The 17265-nt window shown below is 43.3% G+C and overlaps 1 protein-coding gene and 1 long non-coding RNA gene across 5 annotated transcripts in view; one reads left to right on the top strand and one right to left on the bottom strand.

Annotated features, from left to right (window-relative positions):
- phtf1 (putative homeodomain transcription factor 1) overlaps nt 1–5931 on the bottom strand; it is a 47024-nt gene extending 41093 nt beyond the window's left edge. For 2 of the 4 annotated variants that reach the window (XM_008110052.2, XM_008110051.3), the window contains exons 1-3: nt 5776–5931; nt 5453–5528; nt 1032–1088 (exon numbers count right to left, since the gene is read on the bottom strand). In XM_008110052.2, coding sequence (XP_008108259.1) covers nt 1032–1088; nt 5453–5497 — 102 coding nt within the window. In that variant the 5' untranslated portion in view covers nt 5498–5528; nt 5776–5931. Of the gene's footprint in view, nt 1–1031; nt 1089–5452 lie in introns of all 4 variants that reach the window. The other 2 variants (XM_062979696.1, XM_008110053.3) reach the window with 2 other exon arrangements.
- A 63-nt stretch (nt 5932–5994) lies between these two features.
- Nucleotides 5995–17265, top strand: part of LOC134298674 (uncharacterized) — a 34116-nt gene continuing 22845 nt past the window's right edge. The window contains exon 1 of the long non-coding RNA XR_010005784.1: nt 5995–6233. This is a non-coding gene — a long non-coding RNA (uncharacterized LOC134298674). The remainder of the gene's footprint in view (nt 6234–17265) is intronic.

Raw genomic sequence — 17265 nt, forward strand, 5'->3', positions numbered from 1 at the left:
TGGGGGTTGGTGCTCATCTCCATTTCTAAGCCTAAGCCGGCGTTGTCCGTAGACACCTCTAAGGTCATGTGGCCGGCATGACTGCATGGAGCGCTGTTACCTTCCCGCCGGAGTGGTACCTATTGATCTACTCACATTTGCATGTTTTCCAACTGCTAGGTTGGCAGGAGCTGGAGCTAACAGCGGGCGCTCACTCCGCTCCCCAGATTCAAACCTGTGACCTTTCAGTCCACAAGTCCAGCAGCTTAACGCTTTAACACGCTGTGCCACCTGGGGATCCAATATACAGTTAGAGCCACTATTTTATTGTGTAGCAAGATAACTGCTTACTACTGGATTGCAATTAAAGCTTTCCAGTAAACCAGCTTTCTAACTGAAGTAGTAAAACTGATCTTACAATGATTCACTAAACTTACAAAAAGGGTTATCTGACAGAATGTCAATATACCAATGGAGGCAGTCCAACAGGAAATCATTTGGCTACAGAAGTCTTCCCATTTCATGAGTCATTTACAAACACTGAAAAGTAAATACAGTCTGCATACTATTCTATCCTACAGTAGCAGTTTAAGAATCTTTTTTTCCTGTTAACCTTTGTGACAGTGAGTTCTTTTATATCTTTCCCTGATTAGTCATATGTTAGATTGCCCAAAACTTCTTCCAACACAGCTTTTAATTTCCCGTAACACATTTATCTCTGACCAGAAATCTACCAAATCTTTCTACATTAAAGTTCCCAAGCAAGCACAGCTTCCCCAATTTAGGACAATGAACGTGAATTTTCCTTGCTGACTTCTATGTTAAGGTAAACAGAAAGACGATGTGTGAAACAGAACTTCCCACATTGTAAGAACCCTTGGATCAGATCAGAGCAACTATCAGTATGAAATATCACATCCAGCTTAGTATTTGATTGTATCTCAAATGTAATTCCATTTTTCAATGTAAAACATATTAGCTTTGTCATTTCATGAACCCACCAAGAAAGAGGACCAATGCATTAACACAAACAATCTGCAAAAGGAAGGTACCTTCATCTCAGTCTGTTCTATAGATTTTTCCCATATTTGCTGATCATAGGCTCCAATCTGAAAAATAATTTTCATTTTATAAAACAGAGTCCTTGGGGAATTAATCTATTTCCCATACCATACTTCCATTTCCAGAGTATTAGCAATACACACAATGTAAACATTGGCCACATTATTTCCAAGCACTGTATATACACATGTGTAAGTCAAGGGCAACTTTTGGGGCCAAAATTATGGATTTTGATATAACCCGTGGAGAAATTGTGGGTTATTCTGTGGAGAGAGGACAGCAACAATGCCGCCTAAGAGGACCAGTTCCTGGTTGCCAACATTATTTATTTGAAAAAGTCAGAAGCAGCATCACACCAAAGAGAATAGAAGGAGTTGGTCTTTCTTTTAGGTTCTACTAGGATGGACTAGGTGCTTGCCTGTTGCCACTCTACTGAAAGAAGAGGATGGTTTCTTTTTAAAATAAGAGTTGGCAAAGTACTCACACTGACCTGTGGATAAGTCAACCCAGGCTTTTCTGGGTTGATTTTTGACTAAAATTTCCAGACTTATACATGAGTATTTAGGGTAGTCTTCCATTATGGATACAGATATAAAAAGGATTACGTGGGTAAAAAAGGTACTAGCTGCTTGGGAATATAACTAAAAGACAACTCTGAGTAAACCTGTTGGCTCTACAAATTGTCAAACAAAATAAATACGTAACTATATTATGGGTTTTCAACATAACGTGCTGTTCTTTCACACACCACTTTGGGTGCTATGCACCTGTTTTACAGAAAGCTGGACTAGATTACAGAAAACCCTCAGAAACAAGAACAATACTATAGTCAGCCCTCCGTATCTGAAAATTCTGTACCCATTCATAGCTTGAAAATATTTTTTTCCATTCCAAAAAGCAAATCTTAATTTTGCCATTTTATATACGGGATGCCACTTTATTATGCCATCGTATATAACGGGAACTTGAGCATCATGGATTTCGGGTTCCACAGGTAGCCCTGAAACCAAACCTTGACAAATATCAAGGGCCCACTGTTCTTCATAGTACCATGTTCTACGCCAATACAGTAGACTCTCAATTAACTGGAACTCAAGTAACCAAAATCTTCAAGCAACTGGCAAAAAAACCCCCTGAAGGCATGCTACCTTCAGAAAGCTACCTCCTTTGACCTCCTTCCACAGAGATTTGAAGACTTAAATGTTTAAACAAGCCTTTGAGAATGTCCAGCCCAAATGGTCTGCAATCAGTAACACAGCACTGCACTTTCATTCCATGCCCTTGTTACTTAGTCACAATTTGCACAATCCCATTCCCTTGCCTTGTCTACAATCTAGCCATGTCCTATGATAGTTGTCACCATTGGTTTTGGGTGTTGTTCTGACTTTTAAACTGTTGTTTTATATGCTACTAGCTGTGCCCGGCCACGCGTTGCTGTGGCAAAATATGGTGGTATGGGAAATAAAGTATTGAGGAATTGGTGGTAGTTAAGGTCAAGGGTAAAGGTTTTCCCCTGACATTAAGTCCAGTCATGTCTGATTCTGGGGGTTGGTGCTCATCTCCATTTCTAAGCCGAAGAGCCGGCGTTGTCCATAGACTCCTCCAAGGTCATGTGGGATGACTGCATGGAGCGGCGTTACCTTCCCGCTGGAGCAGTACCTATTGATGCACTCACATTTGCATGTTTTTGAACTTCTGGGTTGGCAGAAGCTGGGGCTAACAGTGGGGGCTCTCTCCGCTCCCCCAATTCAAACCTGCGGCCTTTCGGTCCAGAAGTTCAGCAGCTCAGCGCTTTAACACACTGTGCCATCAGGGGATATTATTTCCTAAATGTTGTGAATATACAATATTTCTGAATGGTTTTTTTTCCCTGTTGGACGCAAGTATGAATGCTGCAATTAGGAAAATGATTAGGATGTAACGGCCTTGCAGCTTTAAAGCCTGGCTGTTACCTCCCTGAGTGAATTTTTTGTTGGGAGGTGTTAGCTGGCCCTGATTCTTTCCTGTTTGGAATTCCCTTGTTTTCAGAGTGGTGTTGTTTGCGATATTTTATGTGCTTCTACTGTCTGTGGCCCTGAGAAAACAGAGGATTTGCCAGACTTTGATGATGGGAATACTTTGTTGGGAGGTGTTAGTTGGCCCTGATTGTTTCCTGTGTGGAATTCCCCTGTTTATTTACTGTCCTGGTTTTAGAGATTATATTGTTCTGTATTATTCTATCCCAGTAATTATTTCATATTAAAGAAGAATCTCACTTATCCAACATTCACTTATACAATGTTCTGGATTATCCAACGCAGTCTGCCTTTTCATAATCAATGTTTTTGTAGTCAGTGTTTTAAATTCATTGTGATATTTTAGTGGTAAATTTGTAAATACAGTACAGTAGAGTCTCACTTATCCAACATAAACGGGCTGGCAGAATATTGGATAAGCGAATATGTTGGATAATAAGGAGGCATTAAGGAAAAGCCTATTAAACATCAAATTAGGTTATGATTTTACAAATGAAGCACCAAAATATCATGTTAGACAACAAATTTGGCAGAAAAAGTAGTTCAATACACAGTAATGCTATGTAGTAATTACTATATTTATGAATTTAGCACCAAAATATCACGATATATTGAAAACATTGACTACAAAAATGTGTTGGATAATCCAGAACATTGGATAAGTGAGTGTTGGATAAGTGAGACTCTACTGTAATTACTACATAGCATTACTGCGCATGGAACTACTTTTTCTGTCAAATTTGTATAATATGATGTTCTGGTGCTTAATTTGTATAACGATTACCTAATTTGATGTTTAATAGGCTTTTCCTTAATCCCTTTTTATTATCCAACATATTCACTTATCCTGCCGGCCTGTTTATGTTGGATAAGTGAGAGTCTACTGTTTATTGATAATCTTATATTATCTGCTTAGAACTGGATTATATGAGGCCCCTTCTTCACAGCTGTATAAAATGCCCACTGAAGTGGATTATATGGCAGTGTGAAGTCAAGATAATCCAGTGCAAAGCAGATAATATAAGATTATAAATGGGTTATATAGCTGTGTGGAAGGGCCTTGAGTCTATACTGCCATATAATCCAGTGCAAATTAGATAGCCTAAGTCTGCCTGTTCCCTAACTGAACCCTGGCTGTCCCTTGGCTTGCTAGGAGTTGGTTGCTAGGAGACGAAGTGGGCAGAGATTAGCCCTCTAAACTGGCAGCTATTGGATAAAAAAAATTATTGCTCTCCCTCTAATTAGGACTTTGTTTTTCTTTTCTTTTTGTTGTATCAACCTGGAGGCATGGATGATGGGTTGTGTTGTCAAATTTCGTGGTTGCGGGGCCTGTACTTTTGTTGTTTTGTGAGTCGCCGTGATGCCATCACTCTTTTATATATATATATAGATATGTTTTACTTTATTGTATTGTACTGTGTGTTTATTTCATGTTTTGTTTATGGCACTTTGTGCCATATTTAAGCAGCCCCAAATCCCTTCCAGAATGATGGAAGTGGGGTACAAGAATAAAGTTATTATTAAAGTTATTTATAATATGCCTAAACTGTGTTGCATTACATGCTTTTAATAACTGTATTTCAATATTAATATCACGTCAATACAGAGGGGGTTTTTTGTGTCAGGAGTGACTTGGTGTGGCTTCTGGTGTGAGAGAATTGGCTGTCTGCAAGGACATTGCCCAGGGGACACCCAGATGTTTTGATGTTTTTACCATCCTTGTGGGAGGCTTCTCTCAGCATGGAGAGCTGGAGCTGACAGAGGGAGCTCATCCACAATCTCCCCAGATTTGAACCAGCAAACTTCAGGTCAGCAGTCCTGCCGGCACAAGGGTTTAACCCATTGCGCCACCGGGGGTCCTAATACAAAATTTATGGTTCGGTACATGACAGGCCTATTTTTAATTTTAACACTCAAGCAATCAGAAACTACATGTATCCAGCATCTACTAATCTGCCTTTGATTGTGCTTTTCCTGCATGGCAGGGGGTTGGATTAGATGGCCCATGTGGTCTCTCCTAACTCTATGATTCTATGAATCCCCATGAGTGCCGGTTAAATGAGAGTTTATTGTATCCTTTTTTAAACAAGCCCAGAACTGCAGTTAGCATCTGTACGGTTGCAAATGTATTGCTGAAAGGCATCCTTAAACTAACAACTGTAGGCATTTACAGCAGGCATGGGCAAACTTGGGCCTTCCCTCCAGGTGTTTTGGACATCAACTCCCACCATTCCTAACAGCCTCAGGCCCCTTCCTTTAAGACTGAGGGGGAAAAGGAAGGGGCCTGAGACTGATAGGAATGGTGGGAGTTGATGTCCAAAACACCTGGAGGGAAGGCCCAAGTTTGTCCATGCCTGATTTGGAGTGAACTCAAAAGCAATTCCAGCACTACTGACCTTCTTCTGGTACCAGGCAATGGCATCTTCACCACTGGAGGCCATCTGGCATCTTAGGCGCTGATCATCAAATTACCTGCACAGAAATAACAAGTGAGCACCTGAGTCGTCGAGGAGACAACATTAAGCAAAGAGCCACCTCAGTTCTCTTTTGGGCCGCTTCTCATCTTTTCCCTCGAAGCATGGCGAGCAGGGCTTTGGGGCCTATCATACAGATTGGTGGTGATATCTGTGTGCTTTTATTTCTGACAGAGACAACAATCAAACTTTTTGGGCAGATGGGTGTGGCCTAGCGATGCGTCCCCCTCGGCTCCCAGGGCTACCTTTCCTCGAGCCGGGCCCTCAGGCCACGAGAGGCGCCGGCCCAACTCCCGGCTGTCTCCATGGAAACGCGAGGCGGCTGGGAGGGGGGCCGATATGGGAGTGGGAGGGGGCGCGCGACCACACCCGCCGCGCCATCCTTGGACATGGCAGGCACCGCCAACCGAGCGTCGAGAGCGCCCAGCCCTCTTCTGGGAAAAGAGCCAGGCGACCTAAGCTGAGCGCCGAGCACTCGATCGCAAAGCAGGGGCAAGCTTTCCCTCACTTTGCGGCATTCCATTTCTGAAGAAAAGAGCCGAAGTGTGGCAACGCGTCGCGCCTCTCCCCAAAAGCTAACCCGGGACTCCCAAGGGAAGTTTTAAAACCTTAAACTGTATATTGCTTCATTTTACCGTACTGTGAATACCACAATGGCACCAGATCCTCCATCTGATCGTGAAGCTAAGCTGGATCAACTCTGGTTGGTACTTGGATGGGGGCCGCCAGCAAATGAGGTGTTGTAAGTGTTGTCGAAGGCCTTCATGGCCGGAAATACTAATGATTAGGATGGGAGAAGGCATCAAACCCGTCCTGACTATGAAGCCAGAGCCCTCATAGGAAATCTATATATATAAAAGAGCGATGGCATCACGGCAATTCACAAAACAACAAAAGTACAGGCCCCCCAACCTCAAAATTTGACAACACAACCCATCATCCACGCCTCAAGGTTGATACAACAAAAAGAAAAGAAAAATAAAGTCCTAATTAGAGGGAGAGCAATAATTTTTTTTTTATCCAATTGCTGCCAGTTTAGACGGCTAATCTCTGCCCACTTGGTTGCCTAGCAACCAAGGGACAGCCAGGTTTCAGTTAGGGGACAGGCAGATTTAGGCCTCACTGAGTCTTCTTCCACAGATTATCTAATTTGCACTGGATTATATGGCAGTGTAGACTCAAGGCCCTACCACACAGCTATATAACCCATTTATAATCTTATATTATCTGCTTTGCACTGGATTATCTTGACTCCACACTGCCATATAATCCACTTCAGTGTGCATTTTATACAGCTGTGAAGAAGGGGCCTCAGATAATCCAGTTCTGAGCAGATAATATAAGATTAGAAATATACAGTAGAGTCTCACTTATCCAACGTAAACAGGCCGGCAGGATAAGTGAATATGTTGGATAATAAGAAGGGATTCAGGAAAAGCCTATTAAACATCAAATTAGGTAATCGTTATACAAATTAAGCACCAAAACATCATATTATACAACAAATTTGACAGAAAAAGTAGTTCCATGCGCAGTAATGCTATGTAGTATTTACAGTAGAGTCTCACTTATCCAACACTCGCTTATCCAACGTTCTAGATTATCCAACGCATTTTTGTAGTCAATGCTTTCAATATATCATGATATTTTGGTGCTAAATTCATAAATACAGTAATTACTATATAGCATTACTGTGTACTGAACTACTTTTTCTGTCAAATTTGTTGTCTAACATGATGTTTTGGTCCTTAATTTGTGAAATCATAACTTAATTTGATGTTTAATAGGCTTATCCTTAATCCCTCCTTATTATCCAACATATTTGCTTATCCAACATTCTGCCGGCCCGTTTATGTTGGATAAGTGAGACTCTACTGTACTGTATTTACAAATTTACCACTAAAATATCACAATGAATTTAAAACACTGACTACAAAAACATTGATTATGAAAAGGCAGACTGCGTTGGATAATCCAGAACATTGTATAAGCGAATGTTGGATAAGTGAGATTCTTCTTTAATATGAAATAATTACTGGGATAGAATAATGCAGAACAATATAATCTCTAAAACCAGGACAGTAAATAAACAGGGGAATTCCACACAGGAAACAATCAGGGCCAGCTAACGCCTCCCAACAAAGTATTCCCATCATCAAAGTCTGGCAAATCCTGTTTTCTCAGGGCCACAGACAGTAGAAGCACATAAAATAACGCAAACAACACCACTCTGAAAACAAGGGAATTCCAGACAGGAAACAATCAGGGCCAGCTAACACCTCCCAACAGAAAATACACTCAGGGAGGAAACAGCCAGGCTTTAAAGCTGCAAGGCCATTACATCCTAATCATTTTTCCTAATTGCAGCATTCATACTTGCCTCCAACAAAAAAAAAAAACCAATCAGAAATATTGTATATTCACAACCTTTAGGAAATAATATCCCCTGATGGCGCAGCGTGTTAAAGCGCTGAGCTGCTGAACTTCTGGACTGAAAGGTTTGAATTGGGGGAGCGGAGAGAGCCCCCACTGTTAGCTCCAGCTTCTGCCAGCCCAGAAGTTCGAAAACATACAAATGTGAGTGCATCAATAGGTACTGCTCCGGCGGGAAGGTAACGCCGCTCCATGTAGTCATCCCACATGACCTTGGAGGAGTCTACGGACAACGCCGGCTCTTCGGCTTAGAAATGGAGATGAGCCCCAACCCCCAGAGTCAGACACGACTGGACTTAATGTCTGGGGAAAACCTTTACCCTTGACCTTAACTACCACCAATTCCTCAATACTTTATTTCCCAGACCACCATACTTCGCCACAGCAACGCGTGGCCGGGCACAGCTAGTAACATATATAATACTAGCTTTGCCCGGCCACGCGTTGCTGTGGCTTATGCTTTCAGAGTGTTGTTCTTTATTTACTGTCCTGATTTTAGAGATTATATTGTTCTGTATTGTTATATCACAGTAATTATTACATATTATATTTATAATCTTATATTATCTGCTTAGAACTGGATTATATGAGGCCCCTTCTACACAGCTGTATAAAATGCACACTGAATTGGATTATATGGCAGTGTGGACTCAAGATAATCCAGTTCAAAGATTATAAATGGGTTATATAGCTGTGTGGAAGGGCCTTGAGTCTACATTGCCATATAATCCAGTTCAAATCAGATAATCTGTATTTTATAGGCAGTGTGGAAGAGGCCTAAGTGAAGCCTAACTCTGCCTGTCCCCTGGGCTGAGTGGGTTGCTAGGAGACCAAGTGGGCAGAGCTTAGCCTTCTAACTGGCAGCAATTGGATAAAAATTATTCCTCTCCCTCTAATTAGGATTTTATTTTTATTTTCTTTTTGTTGTATGAACGTAGAGGCATGGATGAGGGGTTGTGCTGCCAAGTATAGTGTTTCTGGGATGTGTAGTTTTGTTGTTTTGTCCTAGGCCGAAATTTCATTACCATTTTATATATATAGACTTAATAGTAAAAATTAATAATGATGATGATTGGGTTGCTGTGAGTTTTCCTGGCTGTATGGCCATGTTCCAGAAGCATTATCTCCTGACGTTTCGCCTGCATCTGTGGCAGGCATTCTCAGAGGTTGTGAGGTCTGTAGAAAATTAGCCAAGTGGGGTTTATATATGTGTCAAGTCCAGGGTGGGAGAAAGAACTCTAATCTGTTGGGGGCAAGTGTGAATGTTGCAATTGTCCAGCTTGATTAGCATTTAATGGCCTTGCAGCTTCAAGGCCTGGCTTCCTCCTGCCTGGCCCTGATTGTTAGCTGGCCCTGATTGTTTCATGTCTGGAATTCCCCCATTTTCAAAGTGTTGTTCTTTATTTACTGTCCTGATTTTAAAGGTTTTTTTTAACATGCTTGTGGATTTCAATATCTTCTCTGTGTAGTCCAACACAGTGGTTGTTAGAGCGTAGAGCAGTGATTCCCAAAGTGGGTGCTACCGCCCCCTGGTGGGTGCTGCAGCAATCCAGGGGGGCGGTGATGGCACCTATTAGGGACAGGGGCAGGGGAGGGGCGGAGCTACAGGAGTAGGCGGGGCTTCTTCCCAAGTGCCCGAGAGCCGAGCCTCTATAACTCTCCTGAGGCGCTTATTGGGACACGGAGGGTGGAGCTAGGGAAGGGGGCAGGGCCTCCTTCCAAGAGCCCAAGACTCCCTCTTCTCTTGAGAGGCCTTTTAGGACGAAAGGACGAGGCTAGGGGTGGGGGCGGGGCCTCTATACCCCGCTCCATGTTCTAACAAGCTCCTCAGGGGAGGTATGCAGAGGTTCTTGGGAAGAGGCCCCGCCCAGAGCCGGCCCTAGGTATTTTTCAAGTGTAGGCGAACAGAATTTTGGCGCCCCCCCCCCAAACCAATCACTGAAAAATAAAAGCGTTGGATAAGCGAAAATGTTGGATAATAAGGAAGTATAAAGGAAAAGCCTATAAAACATCAAATTACATTATGATTTTAAAAATTAAGCACCAAAACATCATGTTTTACAACAAATCAATAGAAAAAGCAGTTCAATACATGGTAATGTTATGTAGGGATTACTATATTTGCAAATTTAGCACTAAAGATTGAACAGGGATATAGGGCAGTGTGGACTTAGATAACCCAGATAGCCCTCAGTATTAAAAAAAAACCTCTAAAATCAGGACAATAAATAAAGAACAACACTCTGAAAACAGAAGAAATCCAGACAGTAAACAATCAGGGACAGCTAACTCCTCCCAAAAAAAGATTCTCCCAGGCAAGAAGAAGCCAGGCCTTGAAGCCACAGGGCCATTAAATGCTAATCAAGGTGATTAATTACAACATTCACACCTGCTTCAAAGAAAAGTTCTTTCTCCCACCCTGGACCTTCTACAGATATATAAACCCCACATACCTAGCTTCCAAGTTCCTACAGACCTCACAATCTCTGAAGGCCCCAAAGGTGGGCTTGCGTGGTGCGAAGGTGGGTCTGCGCTGGCCGGAAGGCCCAGCGCGGCCGCTGGAAGGCCCGAAAGAGAAGGAGGTGGAGAGTGGTGCCCTCCTCCCAGGACGATGGTGCCCCCGGGACGATGGCGCCACAGGCAAATGCCTATTTCGCCTTATGGTTGGACCGCCTCTGGCCCCGCCCCCTCCTCTAGCCCCACCCCATGTCCTGGCAGTGCCGCCCTGCCTCAGAGATCGTAACTCCGCCCATCCCAGTCCTGGCCACCCATTTGGGCCCCACCCACCTCCCCCTCCCTCTCCCAGCTCTGCATCTTGGACTAGGGGAGAGCTCAGCCCCGCCCTCTTGAGCAGGAGCTACGCCCACTCCTCTAAGCCACGCCCCCCTTTCCAGGGGGCGCTGAGTAATATTTTTCCTGGGAAGGGAGCAGCAGGCCAAATAAGTTTGGGAACCACTGCCGTAGAGCATAGAGTGGTCCAACAACCACTATGTCAGACTACACAGAGAAGCCACTGAAATCCACAAGCATGTGGATAATTTCAACAGAAAGGAGGAAACTATGAAAATGAACAAAATCTGGCTACCATATTTAAAAATTCTAAAATCAAAACAGTAATAAAGAACAACATTCAGAATACAGTGGAATTCCAAACAAGAAACAATCAGGACCAGGGTTTTTTTCCTGTGTCAGGAGCGACTTGAGAAACTGCAAGTTGCTTCTGGTGTGAGAGAATTGGCCATCTGCAAGGATATTGCACAGGGGACACCCAGATGTTTTAATGTTTTATCATCCACGTGGGAGGCTTCTCTCATGTCCCGCACCCTCCCCAGTTTTGATTTGAACTGGGAACCTTCAAGTCCATAGTCCTGCCAGCACAAGGGTTTAACCCACAATGCCATTGGGGGATTTGGGGCCAGCTAACACCTCCCAACAAAGGATTTCTCCAGGCAGGAATCAGCCAGGTCTTGAACCTGTAAGGCTTTACAATGCTAATCAAGGTGATTAATTGCAACATTCACACTTGCTACCAATAGACAAAAGTTCTTTCTCCCACCCTGGACCTTCCACAGATATATTACCTATATTATTACTGCCGTGAGAATTGTCTATGCAAGAGTTTGAAGGCAAAAACTAATACCCCCAATAGACCAATGGCTTGATAAGATGATGGACATTATGAATCTGGACGAACTGACCTCCCAGATCGCCAAATACCAAAGAAAGAGTAGAAATAAGACTGACTGGGCTTTTTTCAAAAACTGAATGAAAGAAAATAAGTTAAAGTTACTAATTTAATAAAGAAAACAATAAGGAGTGACACATAGAAGAATAAAGTACAGACAAGTACAACAGACAACTCTATCACCACCTACTTTATCTAGTTCTAGTTTTCTTTTTGATTTATGCACCAACCCGCTATAAAGAAGGAAGTTTGATGCATCTCCCCCCCCCCCGTTTTTTTCTCTTTTTTCTCCCTTTCAATTTTTAATATTGTACCCATTTCCTTTTCTCTCCTTTCTTTTTTCTTTTCCTAGGACTACCATTACTATTACACTTTTTTGAACATTTTTTTCACACACACACACACATATATATATATATATATATATATATACACACACACACACACACACACATATATACACACACATACATACACATACATATATATACATACAGTGCTCCCTCACTTTTTGTGGGGGTTAGGTTCCAGGCCTGCCCGCGAAAAGTAAAAAACCACGAAGTAGCCCCACAGGGTTTTTTTTTTTAGAATTTTGCTTTATTTTAAGCAGTAAAAATTAACAATAAACAGGCAGACACGAAGAATGGAAGCAAATTAATCCATTTTTATTTTTATCTTCCCTCCCCCTCCCTTTCCTTCTTCCTCTCTACCCCTCTCCCCCCTTTTCAAAAGCAAAATGTGAAAAATCTTAATAAAATAAATATCAAAATATTTTTATAAAATAATACATACAGTACACTGTACAAACACAGTTATGCTTCTTTGCTAGGGTTAACAAACCCTTCCCTACCCTCCCTTTCTTCCTCTCCACCCTTCTCCCCCCTTTCAAAAGCAAAATGTGAAAAATCTTAATAAAATAAATGTAAAAATATTTTTATAAAACAGTACGTAAGCCTTTAGAAACTCCTCAGGTTCATCCGATGAAGGCGTTGCCGTCACTGGTGTCTCTATGCGAGTCATAAACATAGTTATGGGAAGTTGCTGACGCTGCTTCTTTGCCTGTGTTAGCATGCTTTTGTACACAGACATGCAGCCATCAATGGCATTCCTGAACTGCAAGGAACGCATCATATTTCTATCCCAATCTTCAGCACTTTGTTTAAGTTGGTTAGCCATTTTCATCAAGGCAGCAAGTCGTTCAAGCGTTAAGCCAACCTCCTCCTCTTCCTCTGTCTGTTGTTCTTCTCCCTCCTCCTCTTCTTCACTTGCTGACTTGACCAGCTTCTCCAGGTCTTGGTCTGTCAAAAGTTGGCCATGATCTTCAAGCAGAACATTCACATCTTTGGCAGTCATATCACTAAAACCCTCTCCACCCAGTTGTCTTGCCAGCCTCACAGCTTTATCAACTTCAGAATGATGGACTTCATCCGGAGAGAGTCCCTGGTGACCATGCACCACTTCTGGCCACAGTTTTTTCCAGCATGCATTTAAAGTCTCAGTTTTCATCTCTGAAATGGCCTTCTGAATAATTTGGAGGCACGATGCTATCGTGTAGTCATGCCTGTACATCTTCAGTGAGAACTCGTCATGTTCCTCCATAGCCTCAACAAGTCTTTGCAGGGAATTCCTTGTGTAAAGCACCTTAAAAGCGGGAATAATTCCTTGGTCCATTGGCTGAATGAGTGATGTGTTTAGTGGTAAGAATTCAAGCCTGACCCCATCATGTATTATGTCGACAGCATGGCCTCCTGCATTGTCCATCAACAGAAGAACTTTGAACTCAAGACCTTTTCGTGCCAGATAACCCATAACCTGTGGGATAAAGCACTGATAAAATCAGTCCATCGTGAGGATTTTTCTCATCCAAGCCTTGGAGTTATGCATCCAGTGGACAGGCAACACACTCTTGTTTTTGTTCTTTAGGGCTCTTGGATTTTTGGACTTATAAATAAGGCCTGGCTTTATCATAAATCCTGCAGCATTTCCACACATGATCAAAGTGAATCGATCTTTTTGAGCCTTAAAACCAGGGGTTTTGGCTTCCTCCTTCATCCAAAATAACCCTGTTTCATCCATATTAAAAACTTGTTCTGGTAGGTAACGCCCTTCTTTTATGATGTCCTTGAATGTGCTACTCACAAACTCCTCGGCTGCATCTGTATCTGCAGAGGCGGCCTCTCCATGCAGGGAAACGCTCTTAAGTCCATAGCGCTTCTGAAATTTATGAAACCAGCCCTTGCTGGCAGAGAATCCGGATGTGCTGGGAGAAGGAGTCGATGTGGATGGTCTTGCCGCATCATCCCCACCATCCTCCTCCTCAAGGATCTCCACATTGTCAGTCATGCGGTCATAAAGTTGCTTTCCCTTAGTCCTTATGGTGTTTGTATCCAAAGGAATATTTTTCTTACGGCAGTCATTAATCCACAAGGCTAACACAGATTCCATCTTTATGATTGACTTATTGCGAGGAGTAATCACCCTTTTTGCCATCTTGTTGAAAGTCACTGTTGCCGTAGACCGGATATTCTTCTCATCCTTCTTAATATAACGAACCGTGGATTCATTAATCCCATAATGGTGGCCAACAGCAGCATAAGATGTCCCTTTCTCAATCATGTCGAGAAGCTCGATTTTCTCTTTTATTGTAAGCATCCTTCGCTTACACCTAGGCTTGCTGCCATGACCCGTTGCCTAACGTTTGGGTGGCATCATAAGGCACACGATATAGTAGGCCCACAATACAGTGCAGTAGAACACAGCAACAAGACAGCTCCCACAGCTTCCACAGAGCTCCGGAGGCAGAAATGGAGGAGTGGAAACAAAAGAGCGAGAGGGAAGCTGCGCACGTACACACCCTCAAAAACCAAGAGAGAGCGCAAATCCCGCAATACTTGGGAAAGGTATTTTTAATTAATATTTTTTGAAAACCCGCGATATAGCGAATCTGCGGAACCCGAACCGCGAATTAGTGAGGGAGCACTGTATGTGTGTGTGTGTGTGTGTGTGTGTGTGTGTGTGTGTGTGTGTGTATGTATATATATATATATATATATATATATATATATATATATAACCTGTGCCCTGCCACGTGTTGCTGTGGCGCATTGGAATTGCACTGAATAGCTTCGCTGTTTCAAAGTCTGGCCGCTTTTTATATAGGGACCTCCTTCGTTGGGCTGGTTGAATGGGATGGAGTGGCGTGATGGTTTCCAAACCTGAGGGTGTTCCATTTAGGGGAAATGTTGGTTGGGCAGGTTGAAGAGCAGTGAATAGTCTCAGTGCAGCAGGTATGAATGTTGGTATTAGTTAACTTGATTAGTATTGAATGGGCTTGCTGCTCCCAAGTCTGGGTGTTTCCTGGCTGAGGGAATCCTTTGTTGGGAGGTGTCAGGCGGGCTTGATGTTTTCCTGTCTGGAATTCCCTTGTGTTCTGAGTGTTATTGTAGAGATGATATTGTACCTGAGGGTGTTCCATGTAGGGGAAATCTTGGTTGGGCAGGTTGAAGAGCAGTGAATAGTCTCAGTGCAGCAGGTATGAATGTTGGTATTAGTTAACCTGATTAGGCTTGCCGCTCCCAAGCCTGGGTGCTTCCTGGCTGAGGGAATCCTTTGTTGGGAAGTGTCGGGTGGGTTTGATGTTTTCTTGTCTGGAGCTGTGCCTGGCCACGCGTTGCTGTGGCTGATGGGAATCATTTGTTGACCAGGTGGAATAGCAGTGAATAGCCTTGCAGCCTTAAAGTCTGGGTGTTTTCTCCTTACGCGAATCCTTGTTTGGTGAGCTGGAATACAATGGAATAGGTTTGCTGCTTGGAAGGCTGGGTACTTGCGTTGTAGGGAAATGGTTTTTTAGCCAATTTGAATTGGACTGAATAGCCTCGCGGTTTGAAAGACTGACTGCTTTGTACATAAGGGCATCCTTTCTTGGGCAGGTTGAATGAGACGGAGTAGCCTCATGGGTTGAAACCCTGAGGGTTTACTATATATGGGAAATCTTGCTTGGTCAGGTTGAACAGCACCAAATAGCCTTGCTGTTTGCAAGCCTGGTTGCTTCCTGCCTGGGGGAATCCTTTGTTGGGAGGTGTTAGCTGCCCCTGGTTGTTTCCTTTCTGGAATTCCCATTTTCAGAGTGTTCCTCTTTATTTAATGTCCTGATTTTAGAGATTATATTGTTCTGTATTATTACACCACAGTAATTTTAGATATTATATTTGTTGCCTGAGACCACAGCCAGGCGGCCCCTCTTTCCAATCCCTGGAAGAGAGAGGGAGGCCCAGGCAGCTGAGGCTGGGAAGGTAGGGCCCTCCTCTGAAGAGGGAAAAAGGGGAGGGAGGGGGGTGCAAGGAGCCCTCGGCCAGCCTCAGTGGCTTCTAGAGCCCCCTCCTTTCTTCCGTCCTCCGCCAAAGGGAGGGGCCCCGAGTATTCCTCCTTGCTGCCTCCAGGCCTTTGCCATCTGAGCCTGCCTGGCCGAGGCCCTGCTCGCTTTGCTGAGGTGAGAAGCACAAGGGAGCAGTAGGACTGCCCCCCCCCCCACACACACACACAAGGAGGAGGCAGAAGGAAGGATTAACAGGGCGGGAAGCGGCACTGAAGAAACGGCCCCTGTTTACCCAGGCAAGAGATGGCCAAGCTGGCGGGAAGCGCAAGGAGGGCATCTTTGAGCAAGCGCAGATGGTGCGTTGTGAGTTTGTGTGATTTTCTGTCCGTGTGGAGGTGCGTGACGTGATCTTTCGTTGTTTCAACCTTAAGGCATGGATGTTGTATTGTGTGGTGAAATTGCTAGGTTGGGGGGTGTTTAGTTTTGTTGTTTTGCTCGGTGCCGGGATTCCATTACCATTATATATTCAATCTATTTTTTTCTCTTCCTCTTCTTCTTCTTCCTTTTTTGTCCATCCTTCCCCAGCCTTCCCTGTCCACCCCCCTCCCTTCCTGCTTCCATACCCCCCTCCAGAAAAATTTCAATAAAATTATTATTTTTTAAAGTTATTTCTCCTACCTTGGACCTTCCACAGATATATAAACTTTACTTGCCTAGTTTCCAATATACTTCACAACTTCTGAGGATGCCTGTCATAGATGTGTGTAAAACATCAGGAGAATGCTTATGGAACATAGCCATACAGCCTGAAAAATTCACAGCAACCCAGTGATTCTGGCCATGAAAGCCTTCAACAATATGTTGTATATCTCAGAGAAAGGAACTGGCAAAAACACTTCTGTGTATTTCTTGCCTTGAAAAAAAATCATGGGGTTGCTAAGTCTTGAAGGAACATACAAGAGAAGCCATATAGAGAAGGGTTTTCCCCCTTGTCTGTCACTTGTATATTTCATGTTTCTGGAGCCATCAAAAGTGCTTATCAAGTTGGTAAATGATACCAAACTAGGAAGGATAGCTAGTAATCCAAAATGAGCTCAACAGATTCAAGAGCTGGGCCAAAACTAACAAAATGAACTTTACTAACTTTACTTAGGCAATAAAAATGAAATGCAAAGATACAGGATGAGTGATGCCTAGTTCGACAACAGTCCATGTGAGAAAGATCTCAGAATCTTCGTGGACTACAAGCAGAACCGGCCCGAGGTCATTTGAAAACATACGCAAACCCCCCCCCCACGGTGC

The sequence above is a fragment of the Anolis carolinensis genome, chromosome 4 (assembly GCF_035594765.1).
Source record: "Anolis carolinensis isolate JA03-04 chromosome 4, rAnoCar3.1.pri, whole genome shotgun sequence".
In the NCBI taxonomy this organism is placed as follows: Eukaryota; Metazoa; Chordata; class Lepidosauria; order Squamata; family Dactyloidae; genus Anolis; species Anolis carolinensis.